Below are 24,189 nucleotides of genomic sequence, written 5' to 3' on the forward strand. Positions count from 1 at the left end.
CAGCCAGCATAAGGAAAGATGAAATACTGCCACTTGCGACAACATGGATGGACCTTGAGAATATCATGCTAAGTGAAAAAAAGTCAGGCAGGAAAAGCGAAGAACCACATGCTTTCACTCATGTGAGATATACAACTGAAACTCATGGACACAGAGCAGCGTGGTGGTTGTCAGAGGGAAGGGGGTGGAAGGGTGAAGGGAGTAGAGGAGGTCTAATATATGGTGTTGGAAGATGGTCCGACTTTGAGTGGTAGCCACAGAGTGCAATATACAGATCATGTATATAGAAATGTGCACTCAAAACCTATATGGTCACATTAACCAATGTCACCCCAACCAATTTAATTTTTAATAATTTTTTTTAAAAGGAAATTTAAGGGAGGTACTGCGGGAGCCTAAGGCAGCTAGTACCTTCTCTCCCACCCGCACTGGCCCCAAGTGCAGGCCATCACCAACAGGGAAAGCTAAGCCTGGTTATCAGGCCCCTGCCCAGGGCACTGTCTCCCTGCCCAGCGTAGCCCTCCTCTACGCCGGCTCCTCACCTGTCAGCTCTCTCACCTGTAGCTCTCAGCACTCTGAGTAGGAATTTCTGTCAAAATTCTGAGATGACTCATCCGAAAGATGGCATAAACTGCAAGGCACAGAGGAGAGGGACAAGGCAGAAGGGGTAGGCAAAATGGCAGAGCCCACCCAGAAAAGATCCCCAGCCCACGGCCCCAGGTGGGCGGGGCAGGCAGCCCATGCCTGGACCATCACCCCATCTGGAACTGGGAGCCGTGTCTTACAAAGAGGCACGCTGCCCAGACCCGCTCCAGGCTCCGCCGGATCTAGGTAGGAGCTGGAGCTCAGGGAAACCATCGGAAGCGAGGCCAGCAGCCCACCCCACCTCACCCCACTAGTTCCCAGTGAGGAATACAAAGCGACTTGTCCCAGCAGCTTACCTTCGTCTCACCTGCTCTATTCGATCGCGCACAACTTCTTCTCTCACCTCACTTGGCACTTGGAAGATGCGGGTATGGCTGCAACACACCATTCAAAGCCTGGGCTGTTTCCTTTTCTTTGCCACCAGGCATCGCGAGACTGCTGGGGTTGCAGTCGTGCGAAGGGTCAGTTTTGACCCCATGGCATGGACTTTTGAGCTGAGCCTTGACCCTTCCAGTACCAGGAACTCAAGGGTACCCTAACTTCACTGTCAGCTCTGTGTGATCAGCCTTGTGCCATAGTCACTATGGTTCAGAGATCCTTCTAGAAAACTGCTACAGAGGCTCTGCAGGTACCTCATCACTACTGTTGTTTTTACTTCACCCTCTTGGATCTGTCTTCCTCTCCATGGTCCCCTCCCTGTCCTTTCCAACTCCACACCCCTCCTGCCTTCACAAACGCTCCATTCTAGTGAAATCGGCCTGCCCACTGGGTCCCCGATTTCTGTGTCTCTGGACGATGCCTTGCTCAAGGTGCATTCCTTGTAGCTTTGCATGTGAAGACAGAATTGATACTGCCCCCGGGGGGGGGGGGGAGATCAATATGTTCAGAGATCTCTCTCAACCAGGAGGAGCTGGATCGGGATTCCAGAGGAGAGAGAGAGCGTACCCCAATAGAGGGTCCTGGAGGCCAGAACCAGATCGGCTAAGTCCTCAAGGCTCTTGCATCCGTGGGAAGCCCGCCCCAGCTCCTGTTACCTGAGCCCTGCCCAGCTCATGGGTCAGTCCAAGCAAATGTCCTCCCGGAAACGTTTTGCGAGGGCCTGGCAGCCATCCTAGGACTGCTGCGACCCGGGTCCCCACGCTGTGCTTTAACCTAGCTACGCCACGCAGCTGAGGTTTAAAACTATAGTGGAAAGCGATGTTCCGATTATCTAAGCTGGGAAAGTGCTGCATTGAGAGTCCCTCCGTGCAGCCATATCAGGCATGGACACGCCTCCCACACACAAGCTCCCCTGTCTCCTTCCTGGGGCTGTGTCCACTTCGGATCTTTTCCCAGTAGAAAAACAGTCCCTAAAACCATAAATGTTGGTGACTATAATTTACCGACGTTTATGGTTTTAGGGACTTTGGGAAGGTTTTCCAAAAAGCTCTTTCCCAGGGAGGCCTCCACTACCCTTCCCATTTGTAATTACTGCGCAGACAGACCCCCATTTCCATTGCTCATGCCACTGGAAGGGGTAAACACCTGAAAATGGATATCCTGAAGCAAAAATAAATTTCTCTGAGAAATATATCCTCTTGGAGAGAAGAGAGCAAAGCTGGCGGTGGGGTACGAGGAGGAGGAAGAGCATACAGAGATGAGAGAGGGCTCCTTCGCAGTTTAATCCCACAGCTCTTCTCCTGGGAAAAGATCCCGTGTGAGCACAGCCCCAGAAAGGAAACAGGGAAGCTCCTGCCAACGGAGCGAGCCAGCATCCAGGCCCAGTTCCCTGCCTTCAGGTGGTGACTTCAGTGCCAGGATGGGGAAGGTCTGTCTGGGGCAGGCACAGTGGGAGGCTGGCAAAGCCACCAGAAGCACATAATTCCAGCCTCGGTGCCTGGAAACCTCCCCTCACCTCCCTGGCAGATGAGGGCTTCCTTTGGCTTTTGCATGTTAAGAGCATATGTCCTTACAGCTCTTTAAAGTGCAGCCGCGTCTGAACCCATCAAACGCAAAAATCACTGGAGTCTGAGAGGTACTCAGAAGCATTTAGGAGAGGGTGAGCAATCCCCGTGTCCCAACCCCTAATGTCATTTTAAAACTTAGGGATGCGCTGGGCTTTCGAGGTGGCTGCAATGCTCCCGGAAGACCCCGGGGGACGGCTGCGAGTGTTCTCAGCCAAAGGCAAGGCATCAAGCTCTGAGGAGAATGGCTGTGGGTCTGTGTTAGCCAGGAGCCCGCAGCAGCGGATTTCGCCTTCTGTGCTTCTCCCTCCTCACAGCGTGGCTCAGAGACAATAAGAGGTGCTTTACCTCCATCTTATGAACTGGATTCTTGTCCTTTCCTCCAGGACATCTTGACTCGGGCTTGTTAACAAATCGCACTTTGAGAGATGGTGCTTCACCTAGGAAAGCCGGGAAGGGTCCCCGTGATCGCTGCCCAAGAAGGACTCCCGAAGCCTGGACCAGCTCCACCCACTTAGCCCAGATCCTTGGCAATAGGACCTCCTGCCTTCCCCCTTCCTCCCTCCCCATGCCCCCAGGGTGATGGCCTCCAACTCTTCAGTTACCACATCTCTGGTCACATGGATATCTTCGCCATGGATGGAAGGGCAGTTGCTGGACATCTTCTCCTTTATATCCTGGGAAGCCTCTTCTTCGGTCTGAAAGGTGAGTCATTTCCCCCTCACAGGGTCACTTGGTATCTGACCCCCCCCCCCAGTTCTTTCTCTTTGTCCTTTTCTTTTTTTCTTCCTCTCCATCACAACACACATGCCACACAACCACACATCCAAGCTCTGTGTCTCACAGTGCCTGCAATGAGCTCGCCTACGGCTACCTCCCCGTGGGGTTCCAGGGAAGTCACTCAGCCCTGGGCCTTATCCCAAGGGATTCCCGAGACACCCTGGAGCTGGGGCGACACATCGGAAACCCTGCATCCAGTATGCTCGAGAAGGGCTAGTGGCGATTCCAGCACATCTCTTATAAAGACAGAAGCCCCAGCATCCGCTAGGACAGCGGTTCTCAACCTGGGGGTCGCGACCCCTTTGGGGGTCGAACGACCCTTTCACAGGGGTCGCCTAAGACCATCGGAAAACACATGTATAATTACATATTGTTTTTGTGATTCATCACTATGCTTTCATGATGTTCAATGTGTAACAATGAAAATACATCCTGCATATCAGATATTTACATGACGATTCGTAACAGTAGCAAAATTACAGTTGATGAAGTAGCCGCGAAAATGATTTTATGGTTGGGGGTCACCACCACATGAGGAACTGTATTAAAGGGTCGCGGCATTAGGAAGGTTGAGAACCACTGCTCTAGGACATCTGGTGTGTTAGACACGGCTCTAGGCAGGGCCAATGAACTTGAGTTTCCCAGTCGAAGGAGAGGGAAGTCCAGATCCCTGCACCCACTGAGGCCAGCTCTCTAGAATTTGGGGTACCCTGAGTCAGAAAGGGATTTTTACTCACTTTTTTCAACCAGTGCTCTAGTACAGACACAGCCTCAGTTTCCACAACTTCGATGTCCTGCAACAAATCGATAAGTTGATGCCCTCAAAACACCTGGAGACCCAGCCCCTCTCTTTCTCCATTTTTATCCAAACTTAGACATTGTAAGGTCTTCTCTCCAGAAGTGCAGCAGGGGGCTCAGAAGAGAGAAGGATTCTGTCTGGCTCCCATCCACTTCACTTACCGAACTGGTTTTTGGTGGGAAGGGGTACCCTACACCTTTCCGGGCGAGAATGTACATAATCCATGTGGTAATTATCATCTTTGGACTTAGGCCAGGCCTCCTCCTTGGCTCCCTCCGTCCATTGAAGCAGCCTAAGGACTCTTCTGGAACAAGGAGGTCATTGAAGGGAGGTGCCCACCTGATTGGCTGTCCAATGATGATGTGACAATGCCCTTTATTCTCCAGGACATTGAGAGTGGAGATAGAAAAGGGAAATCATAAAGTAACCTACTTTAGTGATGCCATAGCTCAGAAATGGGGATGTGTGGGGGGGTGGGGGGGAGGGGTAAGCATAAGGTATAGCCAATATATGCCAGAAAAAGACACAAGAGGGAAGTTAAACAAATAATAGATAGATTGTGGGGCTTATAGCTGGTCACCCAGTTTTGACAATGCTGAACGAGAACGATATTTTATGAATCAAAAGAATAAGTTTGTGCCCTCGTCAGTGGATAGAGTGTCAGCCTGCGGACTGAAGGGTCACAGGTTCCATTCTGGTCAAGGGCATGTACCTTGGTTGTAGGCTCAATCTCTGGCCCTGGTCTGGGTGCATGTGTGAGCCAACCAACCAATAGATGTATCTCTCTCACATCGATGTTTCTCTCTCCCCCCCGCTCCCTCCAGTCTCAAAAAAAAAAAAAAAAATCAATAGAAAAATATCCTCAAATGAGGATTAACCAAAACAATAAAAGCTTTTAAAAAAAAGAATAAATTTGTAATAAAATGACCCAGGCCCTCTATTCATTCAAACAATGCCACTGGCATTTTTTATTCTTACAGAGAGAGGGGAAAGAGATAATCCAAACAATAAGAGATATAGCATAAAAAGTAAAAGCACCATTTCTTATAGAAGATATTTCCTGATTATTCAAGTCACCCATGGATGGTGGCCTGCCTAGGTGGGAGGACAATAAAGTAGAAATGAAAAGGGCATTGGGTCATGACTTCAGATTTGGGGGGATGGGGAATTGGAAGGGGCTCAGACAGCTACTATTCCCATCTAGAACCTTTCCCAAGAAATTGAAGGATGTTTAGAATATCCCAAAGAACACTGGAAATCACGGGAGTCACTGAGCCTCTGGCTCCTGGGTGTGAAATGTGGTCCAGAGCCAGCCTGTTGGAGACCCATTTAGACAAAATGGTATCAAACCAAAAAAAAACTATCTTCGTCACATAACTGAAGAGCCAGCCTCTCTTGTGGTTCTTAATGTTTTCAGATAATTGTAAAGAAATCCAGTTAGCCGAAACCGGTTTGGCTCAGTGGATAGAGCATCGGCCTGCGGACTGAAGGGTCCCAGGTTCAATTCCGGTCAAGGGCATGTACCTGGGTTGCGGGCACATCCCCAGTGGGAGATGTGCAGGAGGCAGCTTATCGATGTTTCTCTCTCATCAATGTTTCTGACTTTCTATCTCTCTCCCTTCCTCTCTGTGCAAAATCAATAAAATATATTTTTAAAAAAATCCAGTTAAAAACACGTGCATTCGCCCTGGCCAGTTTGGTTCAGTGGATAGAGAGTCGGCCTGTGGAGTGAAGAGTCCCTGGTTCCATCCTGGCCAAGAGCATGAGCCTCGGATGCAGGCTCCTCCCCGCCCTGGGTCCTGGTCAGAGCGTGTGCAAGAGGCAACCCACCGATGTGTTTCTCTCACCTCGATATTTCTCTCTGCCTTTCCCTCTCTTCCACTCTCTCTAACAATCAATGGGAAAATACCCTCGGGTGAAGATTAAAAAAAAAAATGTGCATTTGACACGGGGATAAGCAAGTCCCCTTCCAGTTTATGCTCAGGTCATCTCCTCAGGGAGGCCCACGCGGAGAGCTCCATGTTCAGCTGCAGAGACCCTCCCTCTGCACTTCAGGGGCTCCTCGTCCTGCTCCATGGGTCCCAAAAGCGCCTGCTGCCGCACTGAATTCTCAGTGATTTTCTTGTGGCGTGAAGTGTTCCCTGTCGGTCCCCTCCCACTAGCAGGTGAGCCCTGGAAGAACAACAACCAGAACCTTATCCATTTCGTTCACTGTTGGGCCCCAAGTGACTGGGACAGTGGACTAAGACACACTAGTGCCCTCAGTACACATTTGCTTAGCAAATGAAGGGTAGCTCCTTACCCGCCAAGCCTCAACTCCTTTCAGAATCACGTTAAGACTGTGACTTCAAAATGGGTTGATGAGGGAGACCTAAGCCAGTGGTGACATTAGACAACATCGGGAAGTACTTCCTGGGTACAAATAAACATTAGAAATACACTTTTTTTTTTTAGCAAATGTTTATTTATAGCAAAATACAAAACATTTCTGAAGCAGACTAATGTTACATGAGAAGCCATTAAATACTAAACTTCTTTCATCTGTTTCACTTGCAACGCTTTCCAAGCACACCTTCAGGGACTTACACATCCGCTCATGTGATGCGCCTCTTTTTGTCTTTTCTTTTTGTCTGCTCATGTATGTGTTCGCTTGTTTTATTTTTAACTCGCTATATGAACATGCAGTGTTACTGGCAATGAGTTGGTTAGTAGTCGGCAAGCCTGAAAATACCAGCAAGTGGAGCCTGGCGTGACCACCTGAGCCACGGCAGCCCGAGCCACGGCAGCCGGAGCCATACAGCCAAAGACTCATCCTCTCCCTAAGTGAGTTGGAGGCGTCACTCAGTTTTTAACTGGCGGGAGTCTAAGGCCAAAGGACTCACTGTCCTGGGTAACCAGGGAAGGCATTATTGCTTAGGGCCTCAGAGCAGGCGTGGCTCAGGGGTCCTCTCCAGGCGGGTCTTCTTTGTTGATCGGGAAGAGGGGGAGGACCACCGTCAGAGCCCACCTAGAGGGGCAGCAGCTAGAACAGGCCCAGACCCAGGGATGAGAGGTCAGGGGCCACTGTAGGAGGAAGCCCCTATCCCAGGAAAGCCAGCAAGAGCTGACAGACTGTGATTTGGTGGTTGGAGGTGTCTGCCTCCTGGACGGGCCCTTTGTAAATGCTTAGAGTTTGTAGACTTTGAGGAAAAAGCACCTAGTGGAGAGTGTAGCTGTTTCCATATACACCTCCATTTCCTGACAGTGAGGACAGGGATGGAGACAAGACACAGGCTTTTGCCATGACCACCCCACTCCCAGAGTCAACCTGGGCCTCCCTCTCAGGCCCCCAGTGAGAGCATTCACTTTGGCATGTGCACCTGTATGCACACCACACACATGTGTACCCACACACATACATACACACACACGCACGCCAGCCCTCGCACATGCACACACACAAACACAAATGCCTGGTGTCCTTTCAAGGGTCTACTCAGGAAGAAGAATGGTCCCACCTTCACCATCCTCCTCTGCTCCAAAGGGTCCCCATGGCCACAGGTCCCCAAGACCCAGCCCCAGGCTTGGCACTCGCTGGCATTCCCAGGCTTTTGAGAAGAAGGTGACAGAGCAGGGAGCTCACCAGAGACAGGTTATACAGAGTGTAGAACATGTTCATATAAGGCTTTGGTACAGCACCGATTTAATGTTCTTATAGTTTGATTTCTAAGTTGTCTTGTAGAAGAAAAAAAAGCTTACTGAAAAAATAGTGTTTTTATTTACTTTTCAGTTACATACCTGAAGTTCAAATAGTAAGCCTCGAGTTGCCATTCAAGTTCACACTCAAAGGTGTTCTGTGTGCAGCTGTACAATGTGTTGGTTTGTCTTGAATCGTTAACCAAAGTCAGCCAACCAATACCATGAAGTCAGCTGCCCGTGATCACTGACTTTAACCAGTTCATACATACAGAAAAGAGAAAACACAAAAGCCACCCTCCCCCACCTCCCTCCCCAAACCCTGGGGTGGGGGTGGAGGGTGGGTGTAAATCAAATAAAAAAAAAACAAAATACAGCAAAGTTTAAGGAACCAGTGGGACAGAGGAGGTTCAGTCCAGCTGGCCTCTTCAAGAACAGCACCATAAAGCACCCTAGCGCAGTTATGTTGTAATACTCGACATTCAAGAAATGGAAACGAGGCTGAAGGGTCTTCCGAAGACCTGGCATGGATGGGGGCTGACCCCCAAAGGAAGCTGAAGGAGGAAATAAAAGAGTCTGAAATGGGAGCCGGAACCCCCAGGACGAAATTGATAAGTCGTATCCAGACTCGTTAGAAAAGAAGAACGAATGCGAGAGGCATCTAGAGGTATGGACTCTTTAAGAGGTCTGGAGGAGGCAGCCTCCGAAGCCGCTCCCCACCCACACTGCCTAGTCCCCCCGCTCTGCATGTCCACAGAGCGCGGGGGTGAAATGGGGGAGCGCAATGCCGACAAAATTGCCTCCAGCTGTGCAATGGAAGAGTGCGATCCAGGATGATAAATTTCTCCCGGGACAAGAGGAAACGTTGAAGATAAAAGGAACCAGACGTCACTGGCAGGAAACAGGATGCAGTCCCTTCCAGTCGGGGGCTATGGAGAAGGAGCGCCTGGAGAAAGCACATCCCCATCCCGTGCCCTCCATCTCAGGCCCCACAGATGGTAGTTCGGAAATGAAATCCCACGAGACGTTACGATTTTTCGAGATTGATGTATACGACTTGGTAAATGGAGCTTTACACTGCTATTCTCTACTAAACCAGCCACTCCCCTGGTAACACTTCACTCTGAAGTTCCAGCAGTGGAGAGCATTACATAACGTACCCCCTCTCCCAGGCCCTGGGCACTATACACAGGAGACATCCCTCACCCCAATGTCATGGCCAAGCTCTCACGGACAAGTGCGCTGTGTAGACCTCCTCTTCTCCTTCGTCCTACTATACTGTCCACAGTGGCTCAACCTAACACCGACAGCAAACAGAAGTGAAGCAACCCAGCAAAAAGTCATTGAGCAATGAACAAGCCCTTCTTCCCCAAGCTTTTGGTCGATGTACTGATAAAGGAGAGAAGGACGGGGCCCACACTGATCCTTGGGTGAGCAATTCCCAGGGGGTCTGTCCGCTCCCAATGCTCGTTCCATACAGCAGACAGAGGTTGCCAAATTGAAACAATTCCACTCCATGGGAGCCAGGGAATACAGCGCGGGCATATGGAACAGCTCATGTTCCTGGAAGAGACTGTGGGTCTCAAAAGCTTGATCAGAGCACCCATCCCACCAACCTGTCCATTAACTGAGAGGTTCAAAGACAGGAAGTTTTGTTGACTCCATATCCCATCAGATCTCAATCCATTTATGCCTTTAGGAAAGACTGGCTCTTCAGAGAAATTGAAGCTCTTTGCTGGTCTATTTTTCCTCTCCAGTGTCTACCTTTTCACCGTCTTTCTGAGGGTGTGTGGCCAGGAAAAGGCAGAGGTAAGAATGACATCCCCTCCCAGCTCCATAATTTCAAGGTAGGGGTTATGCCTCTTGTCTTCACTTTTGCTCGCATGACTGAAGAGCCCAACTGGAGGCTGGAGGATGCGATGGGTTATGCGCAGGTAGGTTGGTGACTCTTGATCTCATATACCTGGTGGCCACTGAATTTTCTACAGATCGAGCCTTGGACTTAACGTGGACAGAAGTCGAGTTTAGAACAACACGAGACCTAGTGGAGGGACTAACCCTCCGAGGGGCCTGTCGTGCTGGAGTAATTTATTCTACTAGTTGCATGTGCACCGGGTGTGGGACAGGGTGTGTAGAGCAAGAGAGGAGGGTGGCTCTAGAACAGGAACGGGGAGACTCCTTTGTGTGGGGGGAAGGGGCTGCAAGCCAGGAAGGGGCACAGAATGTGCCACTTTTTCTCTTGCTCAACCTCCCTACAAATTCTTACAAGAAACACCTGGCTGACTGCCCCTCTGGCCTCCAGCGAAGACTGCAGGAAACAACCACCTCTGAGGACAGACACACAGCCACGTGGACCCAGTACTGGAGCCCTTCCAGTACTCCTTCAGCGCCCTTGGAAATTGGGGATGTTCTGAGCAGGTAATTCAGGGGCCCAAGGACAGTGCCTGAAGGAAGGGCAGTGACCCATAAGGTCTACATTATGGAGGCAGAGGGGTCAGGAGTCAGACTCAAGCTCCACCCTACCCACCCTACTCTTCCCATAAAACCCCAACATGTTAAAAGAGTCCTTCCCATGGCCGAGCCATCTGGGTCCATCTAATGATCAAACTCCACGGGACAAGAGCTCTTGGGCAGCTGCCCCTTCGGTTGGGGAAGAGGGTTCTGCTGCCTTTTAGTTGACAAGCCGGATGGGAGCAGAGAGACTCAGCCATGAGTTTCTCCTGGCTGCCTGCACCACCTGGCCCTGCACCACCTCCAAACACACGGCTCTCAGCTCCTGGCGAGTCGGAAGAAAGAGCCAGCACCAGGGGACCACTGCCATGGCTGCAAGGCGTGCGGCTCTCGCAACAAATGCGAGGTCCTGAATTCTCAGAAAGGAATCCTTCAGGGCCCACAACGGTTCCCGCTCCAATACCAGTGAGCTCCTGCTCCCCAGAATCTCCAGTTCTGGGTCAAGTGCTTCCGATATACTTTTCGGTACTCTAAGTCCCAGGCCAGGCGCCAGAAGGAGTTTCCACCTGGCTCCCTCCTCCCCGTTATGCCCCACGCCCTTCTCTCACTCCTCATCCTCCACTGACTGTCCCGGGATGGAACCATCCCATCTCCAATGCCACCTTATTTTCCAAATAAAATACTAACTGGGGGGGGGGGGCATATATAGTATATTTATACTAGATATCACATTCACACGGGTTCCAAGAAACTGCAGCAAGAGCAAGCAGGATATTCTTCTCCGAGACAGTCCATGCAGGCAGCCTCCCAAAGCTATCTCGAGACGCCTCCCTCCACCCGCCGCCACACCCTCTGGGAAGCCTGAGTCAGGACAGGCACTGTAAGCCCCTGAGCTGCTGGGCTGGATCTCTTCGGGGGAACTGAGTACCAACCCACAGCCATATGGGGGCGAATGCAACTCTCCGTCCTCACCATAGGAAGCACCTGTGCTAACGGTTTCCAGCCATAGTGTCCCCATCCCAGTGGCAAGCATCACTGTGGGTCCAGGGCTAAGGAGCCATCCGACCCAGTCGCTCCCACAGCCTCCAGCTCGCTTTGTTGTTTTTAGATTTGTCGTACATACACATTTCCATCAGAAATACCCAAGCAACTCTGAACAGAGCGTCTCAAAGGAAGAGGCATAGGGGAAGGAAGGGGAAGGCGGCAGGGGGGCGGCAGGGGCAGGGGCACCAAGGCATGAGCTAGTATCCTGCTCCAAACATCTCTAAGCACAGGTACAAAAATAAAGCGAACTATGACTTCATATAGATATATAGATATATAGATAAGCTAGCTAGATAGACTGTATATAGGTTTCCTCTCTATGTATAGATGTGTGCTGAGGGCACCAGGCCCCCCTCCTCTGGCCCAGTTCAGTCTCCTGCCCTCCCATTTCCCAGCCCCAGCTGTCTCCCGTGCCTGAAGCCTCCCACGCATGACTATTGCATCTGATCCCTGCACCCACCCACCCTTACCTAAGTCCCCCCCCGTCTCCTTAAAATAGAACAAATTATATGTATATATTTATATATTTTATATACAATCTCCATAAAAAATACACTGAAGGTGGTATGTTACTAACTGCACCCTCCTACCAAAACAGAAGTTGCCTACCAGAGAAAAGGTCAACCAGAAAGAAGCCTGAGGCTCCTCAGGTGAACTAGCGTGTCCCTACAAATCTCTTCACACACATACACACACACATACACACACACACAGCACACCACAAACACACACCACAAACACCCACACACCACACACAAACACCCACACACCACAGCACACAAACATACATCACACAAAGACACACGCACCACAAACACATCACCACCACCACCACACACACACACACACACACACACACACCACAGCACACACACCACAGCACACAAACATACAGCACACACAAGACACACGCACCACAAACACATCACCACCACCACCACCACACACACACACACACACACATGCGCATACACACACGCATGCGTGCACACACACACACACACCTTCTCACACACATACTCTTACTTCCTGAGCCCAGGAAAGGAGCACAGAATAGACAGCTGGCTGGGAGCTAACGCCCACATGAGAAACTGGGAACGCCAGAGGGACAGACGAGACAGTCCCTTCTCTGACCCAGCCAGGACACCGTCTACTCATGACAGACCTTTGACTGTTGGCCGTAGGCAATTTATAAATATCCATTGATAGAGCGATGGACAATTTCCCTTCCAAGGATTGTAACATGACCACGAGTAGGTCCGTTCCCTCCACTGGAAACAAGGTTTCACAGATGCCCTCACCTCAAGGAAGCAAAAAGGCCCTATGTCCTCATGACCAATACGAGGAGAGTTGGCGTGTGTCCCTTCTGTCTACATATGTGAACACCCCACACATGGCCCAAAAGCATGCTTGTGGTATTTCTAAGGCTGCAAATGCAACTCCCCCCGCCCCAGCCCAGCCTCTCTCCCCTCCCAGACTCCCTTCCCCACCCCGCCATCTCCCTAGCTTAAACCATGCACAAGGTCAAGATCCCTGGAGCCATAAATAAGTGGGGGGAGGAAGGAAAGGGAACCTCATTGCTGTGTTTATGGGGTGGAGGGGCAGACCTCACCCCAGCTCCTAAAATAATAGTAAGTCCAGGAAACCCAGCGCCAGGGAGAGGGGGAGCACGTTTCCCTGACAGCCATGCCTGTTACCATCTCGTGGGATGGGAAAGGCAGAACCAGGGACCAGGGGCAGGAACAGAAAACGTGTTCCGCTCCAATCCCCTGCCCTCGCTCTCCCGGCCAGGGCTCCAAAGCTGACACCTGTGTCATCGGTTGTCTTGAGAAACCCCCAATGACCATGACAGACCCACACAGGAGAGAAAACCCGTGACCTCCACTGCTGGCTGCTGTTCTAACCCAAGCATTTAGCAATCAAGATACTCACACTCTTCCTCCTCAAGGCATGGCCAGCTATGAAGAATCATCGCTCTCATTCTTCCTGTTCCCTTATGCTACCCAGAAACCCTGGGCATCTCAAGACAAGGCTCCTCTGTGGGGGCCTTTGGATCAGACTCCTCTATGAGGAATTACTCCATCAGCTTCAAAGCAGGTCATGAAAACACTTCCGCCCTCTCAGCTGCCCAGCACACAAAACATTGGGCGGGGATATGTTATTTGCTCCTGAAAGACATATTTGAGAAGTATAGACAAGGTGGTCCAGAAATAAAACACTGGACCAGCGCGGCCTCACTCCCAGTCAGAGGGAGGGGTGGTGACAGACACCCCTGACCGGAAGACGAGCAGCAGGAATGCTGAAGGCCAATCCGGGCTCTGAGTGTTGGTGCACTGACTTCTTCTAAAGGAGAGATGTGTCATTCTGCCTCCTGACCCGCAAGGAGGCAGAGCTGGGGACATCTAAGAGGACAGAGGCTTCTGCTCTGGTCTTAGCATAAATCTCTCCTCTCCTGCGTCAACCAGACCGGTGGGGGGTGGGGGGGTGGGGGGAACCTTAACCTGCTGAAGGAAGAGAAACAGGGGAAGAACCTCTAGGTAGCAAGCCCCCCCCCCCCAACCCCCAGTGTAGCTTCCGGGTCTGAAGGCAGTCTCCGCCTTTCAGAAAGGAAGGGTAGTCAATGCAAAGGCCAAGTCCCAACCCCTCATCTCCATCCCCAGCGACGGTGGCTCAGGAACAGTTTTAGGTCCTGGAAGAGGAGGGGAGTCCACCTGCCACTTCTGCTGATGAGAACGAGCCCATGGAGCTCACAAGAGTGATTCTCCCGCTTCCACTGCCAGCTGTGCCAGCCCGGGAATCCCAAACAAGGCTCCTCTCTGGGGGCCTGAGGAGACCCCCCCCCATCCCCCATCCCCGGTAACAAGCATGACGTTGAAAGACATCAGAGCACTATGTCCTTGTTTGCTTTGGCACTTAGTGTTAGAGGCGAGTTCTAGAAGCAAGGAAGCCCAGCTCAGAAGCAAGACCTCTTCCAAGACCCTGTCTGGGCCTCGGTGGCAAGACCCCACCCCCACAGTCTTTCTGCAATAACAGTACCACTCTCCCACATGTGCCCCCCAAGTGAGCCTCACTGCCACGCCCTCTCAGCCCGCCCCCACCCCAGGGCCTCACTCCTCCTCCTTTTCTGGAGATGACCTCCAACCTGCACGCAGTCCCCTTGGGGGCAGCTATGTTATCATGGGCCCCAAAGAGCAGGGTAAGCCTTGCCTTGATGTCCCTCAGCTTTGGTCCCACTGTCTTATCCCAGGATCCCCACTTTCTACTCCGTCACCCACCCCCCTCTCCATTCCCCTTCCACCCTCACCGACACCTGGCACGAGAACGCGACCTCCTCCCTCTGCCCCCGCTTGCTAACCCCACTTCCTGAAGACCCACCCCATCGATCACCTTGTTCATTCTCCAGCTGGACGGTAGCACCCCTCCTGGGCCCTCTCCCCAAAGCAGCAAGTGCAGCCCCCAGGGGAGTGGGGTGGGGAGGGGGTTGGACGAGACAGGAAGACAGAGCTGGGCTGAGAAGCTGGGGAGACCCTGCACCCTTCCCCAAGGGAGCCGCTCCTTCCCTCTGCTCCCAGCAGCCCCTGTGACGGCTGAAGCTCCGCTCATGCAAGCAAAGCGAGCCCAAGGTTAACCGGGAGCGTCTTCTCTTACGTTCCCCTGCATGACCCTAAAAGGACGTTATGTACAATTCTTCCCCTACCCGCCCCGAGCCCCCCTAATAAAATCGGAAGAAGCAGCTCCCGTTGCCCACGCCCCAGCCCTGGGGCAGCAGTGTCGCCTGATGCTCCGGAAGCCTGCTTCTCCCCTGAAGCTACCGTTTTGCCAACCTTGGGGAAAATAAATAAAATAATTAAAAACCTACTCGGGGAAACTCTACCTCTTCATCCTCCCCAGTTTCCTCTGCATGAAAACGACGCAGGAAAACCACTGACGTCAGTTCAACCCGCGATCGTCCAGATCCCAAATCAAAAATAAACACAGAGAGCGTGAAGGAGAGCCATGATTTCTCACCCCGTTCCCGGCCACCCGGAGAACATGACGAGGGGGACACAGGCCTCTTCGAAGGGGGACAGGGACCCTGCCAGCCCTGGGGATGAAGCAGCTTTCCTGCTGGGAAAGTAGAAGCTCTAAAGGCCCCTCACACGTGCCTGTCAGACAAGGACAGACAAGGGCCTGTCCCCCCAGTCCCCTCAAGGAGAGATCCAGGGGGACAGGCTGGGCGAGGCTGTGGCAACGCTGCCAGCACAGGCTGGGCAGGGCCACCACGACGACGAGCCTCCCTCAGGACCCCACTCCTGCCCCCAAACCCACCAGTGTTGTCGAGACGCGGGACTCCCTTCTCCTTACGGCTTTTTCTTTCCCCAAACCACGGCGGCGGCGTGTCCCCCACGTGCTCAACAAGCTCCTTCTCACAGCATCTGACCCTTTTCCTGGCCCACGGAATCCCGAGCCTGACACAGCCGAGGTGTCCAGTGGAGACGCAGAATGGAGGACAGGCCCACGATGAGACCTGGGAATCGGCCTTTGTCTGAGCTCCTTCCACAGCAAGGCTGCCAGGCCGTGAACGGGAAGGTTGGAAGACAGTTGCTCTCCCGCACGGTGGAGCGTGAAAGTCCTAGGACCGTGGTCGGCAAAGCGCGGCTCGCGAGCCACATGCGGCTCTTTGGCCCCTTGAGTGTGGCCACGAAGTTTCAATCGCACTGTACGTGCGCGCCCGCACGTGGTGTTTTGTGGAAGAGCCACGCTCAAGGGGCCGCAGTTTGCCCACCACTGTCCTAGGAGGCTGGAGAGGGCCCGTGGCCATCGCTCAGGGACAGAGAACATAGCACATTTGGTCCTTAGAAATGGCTGCACCCCATCGTGCACACCCTCACACAGGCCCCCCCCACCCCCACCCCTCCACCAGCACCTGAATGTCTACCAGAGACACCATCCCTCCATCCCCCCAGGGACAGAGGCGCTGCATTCTGGCAATCCCCATCACAGTCCTTGCAGGAGGTACTGAAACAGCTCCCAGGGGGTAGGAAGGCCCCTGGCCCTCAAAGACACTGTCACAGAAGGAAGCGCTCTCGGGAGGAGAAATGAGCCCACGGCCACTCGGAGAGGAGAAGGTGGCCTGTGTCCTTCCCTCGCCCCGCACAGCTGCCACCCGGTGGCCAGCGACACACTCTGCTCCCATCATTGAGCCTGATGTGCTGGAGGTGAGGGCGTGGCCAGAGGAAGGAAAAAAAGGAGTCAGCACCTTGGTCAGCGCTGGCGACACTCGCGGTGGTGGGGTCCCCCTGGAAAGCGCAGCCATAGCCCGCGGCACCTCAGCCCAGACTCTGGCTCTCGGTCCTGTACGACACCCCAAAAAGGCAAAGCTTCCCCCTCGCCTCCTCCTGTTGTCACCGGAAGGGCCCAGAATTCCAACGCAGGGCTGAGAAAGTCTGACCTAATTCATCCCGCAGACCCACGTCCCTGACACCCCACGTCGGCGTTGCAGCGGGACCCGGCCCGCGTGAGAGACTGCAGGTCGCGAGCACAGACGGGGCGCCTGACGCAGAGCGAGGCCCGTGCCCAGCAGAGGTGTCTGTGATCGCTGATGGGCTCGTGGCGGGGGCAGTGCTGCCCTGCAAGGAAGACTGCCACCACCCTCGGCTCCCGTTAGCTGGGGCCCCGGGCCGGTGGGGAAGTGGAGTTGGATGTCCAGAGACGCGTAACATCAGCCGAAAGGTCCAGGGTCCTCCCCAGGGCGCTGGCCCAGCCCCGGAGAGATGAGGCCGTTGACAGACAAGGGCCAGACACCGCCCCTTTCTACCTCTTGCATTGAGAAACGGACTGTGGCTGCGACCGGGGTGGCAGACCCGGGGTGGAACTGTCCCCACGCGCAGCAGCTCAGCCGAGAGAAAGAAAGCACCGGGTCTGGGTGCCGGAGCGCCCAGCCCTGAGAGGGAAGCGCCCAGCAGGAGCGGCTTCCTGCTGTCGGAGCCCCGCCGGCCTCGGTCACGGGGCTGGGCCGCCTCCGGTGCTTTGACTTGGCCGATGTGTGAGCAGGTGACTGCGGAGAGGTAGATGTCCCCAAACCCACCAGGACAGCAGCACCAAGAAGGAACGACTTCAAGGAACCCGACAGCCACCTGGACCCCGGCAGCTAGCAGGGCGGCTCCTGCACAGGAGGAGGGAAGAGAAACCAGACACGCCCGCCCCCTCGGACTCTGTCCTGTGCCTGGACAGTGCCATCATCTGACGAGAGAGAGAGAGAGAGAGAGAGAGAGAGAGAGAGAGAGAGAGAGAGAGAGAGAGAGAGAGATGCATCTTCAGGTATTTTAAGATGACCTCGCAGAAGCGTCTGGTGCTAACAGTTTGAACTAGGACAAGATTTGGGCAGAGCGTCCCCTCCACCTTCATTCCATGCCTCAGCCAGTTCCACTTAAACAGAACCAGGGGAAGAGAGGGGGTCCAGAGCACTCCCAGAACCCCCAGGCATCCTAGATTCATCTGACCCCGTTCCGCCCACACCGGGCCCACAGGGTGGAGGGGGCCCGGGCAGAGCAGAGTCTGCAGGCAGCACGTGGAGAGCAGGGAGAGGAGCCGCCGGCGGGCTCCCCGCAAGTGGCAATTAATCAATCTGGGGAATTAGCTCCCACAAAAGGAAAGGAAGAACCCAGTCAGCGGCTTTGGATCCGCGCTCCGAGGGCGCCGAGCCGGAGGCGGGCTATGAATAGAGCAGCGGCAGCGAGGTGTGCTGCGCAGGCGGCTCCAGAATGGAGGCCCTTTGGCCCCAAGGCTCCCGCCGGCCCGGGCTGGACCTGAAGGGGCTGATGGGTGAGCGCGCGAGCTGGTGCAGGCCTGCTTCTCGGCCCAGCCACTAAGAAGCTTCCATTCTGAACCCAACCGTGGAAGGAAGATGCCAGTCCGGCCCTTTGCCTGCCCCCCTTTCTTCACCCAGGAACCAAGAAATACAGGCTTGTGTTTAGTTCTGGGGCAACGCGTTGCCAAACCCCCAAAGCAGGCAGCTGGAAATCAACGGCAAGCCCCCATTTCTGCTCTGGGTGGGAGAAGGTGGAGAGTCCAATGGTGAGATCGGCTGAGAAGGCGTGACTCCTGTTTCAGGAAGAAAAAATCCCCGAGACGGGCGTCAGGACACCCACCCAGCTCTCCGAGGTCCAACTACTGAGCTCCCGCCTCTCTCACTGACCACAGAAATAAACAGCACTTTGCTTCAATGTACATCTATATACACATAGAGAAGCCCACACACTACGAACCTATGATTTGCACCTATATCTATATATATGCAGCGCTTGGGGGGACTTAAAAAGCCGAAGCAGAAGCTGAGAGCAGTACAAGCCACCGCTTGCCTCCTCACTTGCAAAGATCTTTGAAGAAGTGAGAAAAACCCACGGCAGGAAGAGGGGAGCGGTGGGCGGAAGCAGGCATCCCGCCCTGTCCCCAGTCCACGTCCTGACCTCCACCCACCACCGGAGGGTCTGCCCGGTCCCATGTCCTAAAGACGAGGCCAGCGGGCCAGGTGTGGAGGAGACGCCGCTCTGCCCAGAGATGAAGGGGCGGAAGCAGAACAGAGGTGTGAGCAGAAGTACGGGCCAGGCCATTGGTGGGGGGGGAGGGGGGAGCCGAGGCCCCGGCACCCAGCACGGCGCACCCCATCCCGGCCCTCGGCCCGCGCTCTCACTCCGGGAGCACTTCAGAGTTGTGTCGTCACAGCAGAGTGGCATGGCCGGGGTCGTCGTGGTCCACGCTGTTGAGGATGGCCGTCTGGTCTTCCGGAAGCTGGCGATGGCACAAGTCTGAGAGGCGGGCAAAGGGGTCCGGCCGAGCGTGTCTCTTCTTCTTCCGGAGGCAGACAGCTTCGTCGGGCCACAGGACCTGAGAGTTTGGAAGCTGCTGAGCCTGGGAGGCAGGACCGTCTAGGGAGGTGGGACGGGCGCACAGGAGAGGCGGAAAGAAAAGAGAGTGGGTGAGAAGGAAGACCGCAGCCCTCACACACGCACCTCGCTCACCTGCCGGGACGCATCCTCCGGGCTTCGGGCTTAAACAAAGGGGTCTCTGAGTACACGGGGGACCAGAGCAGAGAGAGAAAAACCGCCTTCCTCACCCCAGAGAGACTTGACTGGGAGGCCCATCCCACAGAACCCACTCCACGGCTGCCCCCCTCCTGCTCCTCAGAGTCAAAGAAGCAGGTGGATCTAGCCAATCCCTATTTCTATTTTATATTTTATTTAATCTTGAATATACTTATGTAACATATTTTATAGAATATTCCTTTTTTTCTTCTTTTTATTAGAGAAATACTACCCTGGCCAGGTGGCTCAATTGGTTGGAGCCTTGCCCCAAACAACAAAAGGTTGCAGGTTCTCATCCCGGTCAGGGATATTGCAGGGCTGGTCCCCTGTCTCTTTCTCTCTCCCTTTTCCTCTCTCTCTCTCTCTCTCTCTCTCTCTCTCGCTTTCTAAAAAATGATCAATAAAAAACCTATCCTTAGGTAACGGTTTTTCTAAAAGGCATATTCATATGTCTTTTTTGTGCCACCTGAGTACCAGGCACCATTCTAGGTGCTGGGCTTGGGGCTTCACACATTTGTTTTCATCCCACTCACGCCCCACCCCTTCCCTTCAAGCCGCGGTGGGTTTTACACGAGAGCTCAGTCACGTGCATAGAGTCGGGCCTGGTCCTTTCTGGCGCCAGGGCCACGCCTCTGCCTCGCGGCCCTGCTGGGGACAGAGATCCAGCCCTTGTTTTCCGGAAGATTACACTTCAATGCGGGAGTGAGGAAGCCAGACAAACTGTAAGACTTTAATCAAAGGTGCGGACCCTGCAAGTGCTACAGGAAAAGATAAACCAGGGTCACGAGGAAGCAAATGGCTGAGACACTGCCGCTCTGACAGAGAAACCCTCGCGAGCCTTGCAAAGACCCGAGGCAACGTGTTCCCGACAGAGGGATGTCACGTGGGAAAGCCCTGAGTTAGGAGCATACGTGCGTGACATGTTCCAGAGACAGGAGGAAGGCCGTCGCAGCTCACGCCGAGTGAGCAGAGAAAGCAGGGCAGGACAGGCAGGCAGGGCGGCCTAAGAAGTTCTTTATTAAAAGAATACATTTTAATTGATTTCAGAGAGGAAGGGAAAGGGAGAGAGAGCTAGGAACATCAATGATGAGAGAGAATCATTGCTCGGCTGCCTCCTGCACGCCCCCCCACTGGGGATCGAGCCCGCAACCCGGACATATGCCCTTGACCAGAATCAAACCCAGGACCCTTCAGTCCACAGGCTGACGCTCTATCCACTGAGCAACACTGGCTAGGGCAAGAAGTTCTAAATCTCTGCTGGTTTCAGTGGGAAGCTTCTGGAAGGTTTGAATCAGAAGTATGCGTGCCTGTGTGTGCGTGCATGCATGTGCGTGTGTGTGTGTGTGTGCATGAGTAGGCACATGCCCATGACTAAAGGAGAGAATACGTGGTTACATTTTCTAAAGGTCACTTTGGTGGCTGTGTGTACAGTAGACTGTAGAAGGAGATGGCTGGAGGCAGGAGAACCCAAGAGGGGGTGCTTGCCGTAGTCAAGGCGAGGGAGGAGTGTGTGTTAGAATGTGCAGTTTTAGCAGCAGAGACAGGAAATGAGTGGGGTCAGATTCAGGATATGTTCTAAGCGCTGAGCCAACAGACCTTCCCAATGGATTGGATGTAAGAGCAAGAGAAGAATCGTGGTCGAGGGGCCTGCGTGACTGGGCTGGTAGCTATTTATGAAACTGGGGAGGAACTGAGAAAGATTTGGATAGGATGATCAATAACTCTATTCTGGGCATTAGAAAGGCTTATAAACTATCCAAGCGCAGGTTCAGCGGGCAACTGGAAATATGAGACTTGAGCTCATGGAGTAGGCCTGGGTTAAAGACATCTTTGAGAGTTTTTAATATATAAAGGAACAGGACGAGAGAACGTGGACATCTGATAGGCCTTTTTTACAAAAAGAAAAAGATAGGTGATAGATGATAGATAGATAGATAGATAGATAGATAGATAGATAGGTAATAGATAGAGATCTTAGGCTGAAATGAGCTTATAGGAGTTGAAAATTCAGCTTTGAGATCCAGTTTCCCACCCAAACTCCAAAAACTTCATTTTCTTCTTTTTTCTGCCTCAGTATTCCCACCTATAAACTAAAAGGATAATCACACCACCCAACGGTAAAGTGAGAAATAAGTGCTCCCATTCTCCCCAAGATTCAAGAGGCCTCTGGGTAACACTTCCCCGTAACCCCGTCTCTAAAGCAAGTTCCTCTACCGCAGCCATTCCAGACTGACAAGATCCTGTTCCGCCGTTTCCTCTGACAGCCTGTCACATCCCTAAAACCACCGGTACAAAGAGAGTATGGGGGAATATGAAGGAATTCTCTACATCCGAAAAGGGCTGACCTGGTTTTACGCTCTTAGCAGCCACCTATTAACCGCTGGAGAAACGTTAGACATAATTCGCGAGAGGTGACCTTTCACAAAGCGAGATTCCCCTCTCTCCTTGAGAAAAACATGACCAACTGCAGAAGCTAGGTCCCTGCCACAACGTCCCCTGACCACGGAGCGGGACCCCGACATTCCCACGCCCACCTAGAAGGCCCGAAACGATAGGGAGGAAATACATACGGAGATCCGAGCGTTGCAGAATGGATAAAACTCCGATACGATTTAGGCTGTTTAAAAATAGACTAACACAATACACCAACTTTCCTAAGGGTGTATGCGGAAGGGCTCTTGAAAACACACATGCCACGGAGAGGAACGGTTCCCAGGCGGGAGGGAACAGAACTGGAAGGAAAAGCGGAGACTTTAACCTTCTCTTTCTTATTCTTACATGACAATTCGATGGTGCGTTCGTTGTAAATTCGAGTACAAGAGAAACAGAGAGTGAGAGAACTGATGGGTTCAATCCTAAAGACAACCCCAGGCCGGGGGTCCCGAAGGAAACAACCCCACAATCATGGCGGGCGAGGTGGAAAGAGGGGAGCGAGGCGCTTCCCGCCATTTACCGGATCGTTTCTTTGACTTCGAAGAGCCCTTGGATGACTTTTTGGGCTTCTTTATCCGTTGGTACTTCAGAGCCTCCAGCCTCTCAGGTGCAGCAGCGTTCCCGGGGGCGGGTGGATGTGTCCTGCAGAGGGACAATCAGAGGGCGCGGTCAGTGCCCGGACGGGGAGCCTTCGAAGCGGGGCCGGAAGAAAGCCCAAGAGCCGGCCCGTGGGACAGAGTGCGGTTCCGTGGAGTCCTGGACCCACGAGGGCTCCCGGCCCCTGGCTCCCTGTTGCGCCTGGGAGGGAGAAAGGCCAGTGAGAGCTGCAGCTTCGGGGGTGCCCACCTCGGGTGGGCGGGCCTGCCGAGCAATCAGAAGACCTAGGAAAGGGAGAGAGACTTTAGTAGGGAGCCCATCACACAGAACTCAGGCCGGAGGAGTGAGGTTCGGAGCAGGAAGCCGCTTCGGCGTCTGAAGTTCTGAGAAGTCATCACCATCAAGACCTTAAAGAAAAAAGTGAAAGCGCAGATTAAAGCGGGAGGTGGGCAACCCCACCCCCCACCCACTGTCCTCCTCCGGAGAAGAGAAGGCCAGCGCCAAACAAGAAACCCGCCTCCAGGCTCCTGCTCTCCACGCACGAGACTCGGGGAGAACCCCGCAGCTAACAGCACCCCGATACTCGCGGCCTCCCCGGCCCTCCGCGGGCTGGGCTCAGACTCCTTCAGTCGTGTGAGAGAATCAACAAAAGGGAGAAGTAGATTGCGATGGTAAGAGAGTCCAAATCCGCAGCCTTGCAAAGCCCATGACAACGGTAGCAAGAATCCCATGAATCTCTCTATTTTAAGATTCAACGGAGAAACGGGTTGTTGGGTGAGGAGACCAGGCCTCATGGCCTCCCTCTCTTCCCCCGGCCGAGTGGATAGTGCCATGCGCCTGGCAGACCAAACGCATGATTAGAACCAAGTCGATGATTTAAGAGAAGCCCGTGCAGCCCAGGTGACAGAGGGGACCGAAGAGAGCTGAAGGACGACTGCCTGTGACCATCTGTGCACCCTGGAGAGAATGTTTTAAGAGCCGTAAAAGAAGAAAGTCTAGAAGATGCATTATCAGTGGCGTTTCTTCACAACGTGAGCCAAACGTGGAGCCTGAGGGACAAAGTCACTCTCTTTCCCACCAGAGGCGGCATCCGCACGCGGTCAGTCAGTCGATCGGGGAGGCCGAGACCTCCCAGGGCCACGGGGAACTGCACTCTTGCCTCAGCCCCCTCAGCTCCCCCTTCCAGCTCCATCGCAACGAGTCTGCGGTCAATCCTGATGAGAAGGAGTAGGACAGACACCCTGGGACGGGGAAAGAAGTCCTCAGCGGTGAGCAAGCAGTTCGAGGCATTTTTAAAACATGAGAAGGGACGGGACGATCGCAGCTGCGCGGCCCCAACACGGGACTGTCTTTGTGGGAAGGCGGGAGAAGAAACTTACAGACGAACGAATGTAGACACGCCTCTGGCCTCTGGGGTTTCCTGCAAGAATTGGCAGTGAAGCAACCTTCCTCTTCGGGGGTGGATGGCATCCCTCCATCGCCCTTCAGTAAATAAAGTATCAAGAAGCGCCTCCAAAGTTCGGGTCTGGAGGCGACATCTTGGTCTTCCACGGCCCCTGACAGCACGGGGCTCAGGAGCCCCACCCTCCACGCGCAGAAAGGCACTCGGTCCAACTCACCATGAGAAGGCAGGTCTCCCACCCCAAACACCCAACCCGCCAATCCCCCATTCCTTCCTCCTTCCCCAGCTCCGCAGTCTACCCACAGAGATCCTCACGGCAGCAGCTGGAAGGGAAGGGGGAGGCGGGCACAGGGTGGA

The 24,189-nt window shown here is 53.6% G+C and overlaps 2 protein-coding genes across 3 annotated transcripts in view; both read right to left on the minus strand.

The window, feature by feature from the left end:
• Positions 1-567: 567 nt before the first annotated feature.
• Positions 568-4,406, minus strand: SPATA19 (spermatogenesis associated 19; the record flags this gene model as incomplete). The annotated part of the gene is made up of 6 exons (XM_081113739.1): positions 568-631; positions 942-1,019; positions 2,937-3,028; positions 3,194-3,286; positions 4,106-4,162; positions 4,329-4,406. 6 exons carry the CDS (start codon positions 4,404-4,406, stop codon positions 568-570), a joined length of 462 nt encoding a protein of 153 aa, XP_080969865.1.
• A 14,629-nt stretch (positions 4,407-19,035) lies between these two features.
• IGSF9B (immunoglobulin superfamily member 9B) overlaps positions 19,036-24,189 on the minus strand; it is a gene marked incomplete at both ends in the record, with an annotated part of 48,011 nt that continues 42,857 nt past the window's right edge. For both annotated transcript variants that reach the window (XM_081114091.1, XM_081114092.1), the window contains 2 exons: positions 19,036-19,244; positions 22,354-22,475. In XM_081114091.1, the coding sequence (XP_080970217.1) occupies positions 19,036-19,244; positions 22,354-22,475 (331 nt within the window). The remainder of the gene's footprint in view (positions 19,245-22,353; positions 22,476-24,189) is intronic.

Source organism: Myotis nattereri (assembly GCF_964212035.1).
Source record: "Myotis nattereri genome assembly, chromosome: 19".
In the NCBI taxonomy this organism is placed as follows: domain Eukaryota; kingdom Metazoa; phylum Chordata; class Mammalia; order Chiroptera; family Vespertilionidae; genus Myotis; species Myotis nattereri.